Below are 2,201 nucleotides of genomic sequence, written 5' to 3'. Positions count from 1 at the left end.
TCCCCTGCTGGAGCTGCTGCCCCCGAGACCTGATACCAGATAAGCAGATGAAGATGGATGGATGGATATATAAACAGGAGGCAAAAGCACGGTCTTCAAACGGGATATAGGTCATTAAAACACTGGGACTTGGTCCCCGGTGGGACCGGCCTAATCCGGTTGCAACCCTAAAGAGTACAGAGTTTTGGTACCCAACCCCACCCTAAACCCAGCAGGGGTTGAAGGTGTTTCAGAGGTACTGCAGTGACTTTGGGAGGGGTTTCTGTCCTGCTGTTGGCTGGACAAACCCTGGGAGGAATTACAAATTGTGAAACGTTTTTGTAATGTCATGTGTAAGGCTCAGATAATATAATAAATGTACATTTATTGTATTAAAACAAAATCTTAGAGCTCTGAAAATGTAATGTTTCTTTCTTAAAAAGTGTGTTTTAATCATTTATTTTCCAGCGTGAGTTTCAGTGAAATCTGGAATTTCTACGGACTTTTATTTTGTAGCTTAGCAACTGGAATCTTTCCGGGTTTTTATTTTGAAGCTCAGCAAGGCTTAGATAACATAACAAATTGTACATTTATTATATTTAAAAAAATCGTAAGAGCTTTGAAAATGCAATACAGTATTTATCTTTCTTCCAAAGTATATTTTAATCATTATTCTTCTGTGTGTATTTCTGAGGAAAGCTTGAACTTTTCCGGACTTTTATTTTGAAGCTCAACAACTAATCTTCACCGGAAGCTGTAGTCCTGACTGCTGCTAACTTCCCCCTGTGACCAAGATGGCGTCTCTCAGAAAGCAGTGTTAGCAGAGGGTCTTTGTTGTGTTAGAAAGAGGTAAAATGTGTAAAGTCCAGATGCTGAGAGCGTTGGTGGAGCAGCGACTAACTGCGGCTGCTGAAGAGATATTTGGGCTGTTTGAAAGAACGATAGCAGAGTACGAGGAGGAACTTTGTCGTTCAAAAGAGGAGAACGAGCGACAACGGGAACTACTGGACGCTGTTTTCAACCCTCAGCTCCGGGTCCACAGACCAGGTCGGGTCCCTTTACTCCTAGTAGATTTGGTGTTATTAATATTAATGTGTGTGGCCAGTTCCCATCATGGAGACCCGTGCAGGAAGAGGGTGGTGGTGTTGTTTTTTAGAGTGACTCTAAAATAAGTGAGTTGAGAACTGAAACCAGGTTTGGTCTTTGAGTTTTATGTCTACCTACAGATATATAAGGAGAACTATTTCACACAGCACTATGAGGGAAAAGTTTTCCACGTGGTAGAAAACGGGCTGATAAACAGGGGTTTGCAATGACGTCACGTTCTGGGCGGTAACCCGGATGCGCGGCCCTGTTGGAGGCTCTCGGTAGTTCGATTTCGCCTTCTCGTTGTTGGAGTTGGAAATCAGATTCATATAAAGAACAACTGCATGGAAATAGGGTATAGAATTAGGTTTTTGAGAGCTGAATTTACATTTGTGAATGTGAAACTTTGCCAACAGGATTAATACATTTATAACAAAAAAACATCTTTTCTTTACTTTGAATTCTATAAAAACAAAATATAACATTCTCCCATAATAAGGCAAAGTCTTTACAGATGTGGTCAATGATGAATCTGATGAGGTTTTGCCAAAATCTCCTGGTGTGTGAACAAGACCAAAAAAGGTGTAAAACGGTTTCTGGGTGATCTTCACTGAAAGACCAGTCTGGATTGATTGACAAAAAGCTGCCGTAAAGGGGGACAGTTTCCAGCTCCTTCAGGCTGGACAGGAAGTTACAAAAACACTGTGGTGCGATTCCGATTTAATAAAAATATAATCAGACCCCAGATCAGCTGGTACCCAGTCTCCAGTTGTTTTGATTATGACAGAGTAGATCTCAGAATGTTCTACATGTGATGTGTTGCTGATTTTAATTAACAGACTGTAGATGATCCGTGATCTGAGATCAGATCTAGTCTCTGACTTCTAAACGTCTCTATCAGCCTCAACATGTGTTCTGGACAGAATAAGTCTTTAAATCAGACAAATAGAGTTAAAATCCCTCCGATTCAAAAACAATAAAAAGTTTATATAAAACGTCATCATGTTGTAAACCAATCAGCTGAGAGGCCGGCATTTCCCAGCATGCTCTGGGTCTGCCTGCGTCTCAGACCTGCGCCCACTGGTCTCAGACCTGCGCCCCCTGGTCTCAGACCTGCGCCCCCTGGTCTCAGACCT

General features: G+C 41.9%; 2 protein-coding genes across 3 annotated transcripts in view; one reads left to right on the top strand and one right to left on the bottom strand.

The window, feature by feature from the left end:
* The window catches only part of LOC116686444 (oocyte zinc finger protein XlCOF7.1-like), a 588,898-nt gene that overhangs the window by 324,697 nt on the left and 262,000 nt on the right, over positions 1-2,201 (bottom strand). The window lies entirely within an intron of this gene.
* LOC116686459 (zinc finger and BTB domain-containing protein 17-like) overlaps positions 748-2,201 on the top strand; it is a 5,490-nt gene continuing 4,036 nt past the window's right edge. The window contains exon 1 of one of the 2 annotated variants that reach the window (XM_032511486.1): positions 748-1,026. In XM_032511486.1, the coding sequence (XP_032367377.1) occupies positions 834-1,026 (193 nt within the window). In that variant the 5' untranslated portion in view covers positions 748-833. The remainder of the gene's footprint in view (positions 1,027-2,201) is intronic. The other variant, XM_032511485.1, reaches the window with a different exon arrangement.

The sequence above is a fragment of the Etheostoma spectabile genome, unplaced genomic scaffold, assembly GCF_008692095.1.
Source record: "Etheostoma spectabile isolate EspeVRDwgs_2016 unplaced genomic scaffold, UIUC_Espe_1.0 scaffold378, whole genome shotgun sequence".
Classification (NCBI taxonomy): Eukaryota; Metazoa; Chordata; class Actinopteri; order Perciformes; family Percidae; genus Etheostoma; species Etheostoma spectabile.
The sequence above is the reverse complement of the archived record's forward strand: the minus strand, read 5'-3'. Positions and strand labels throughout refer to the sequence as shown.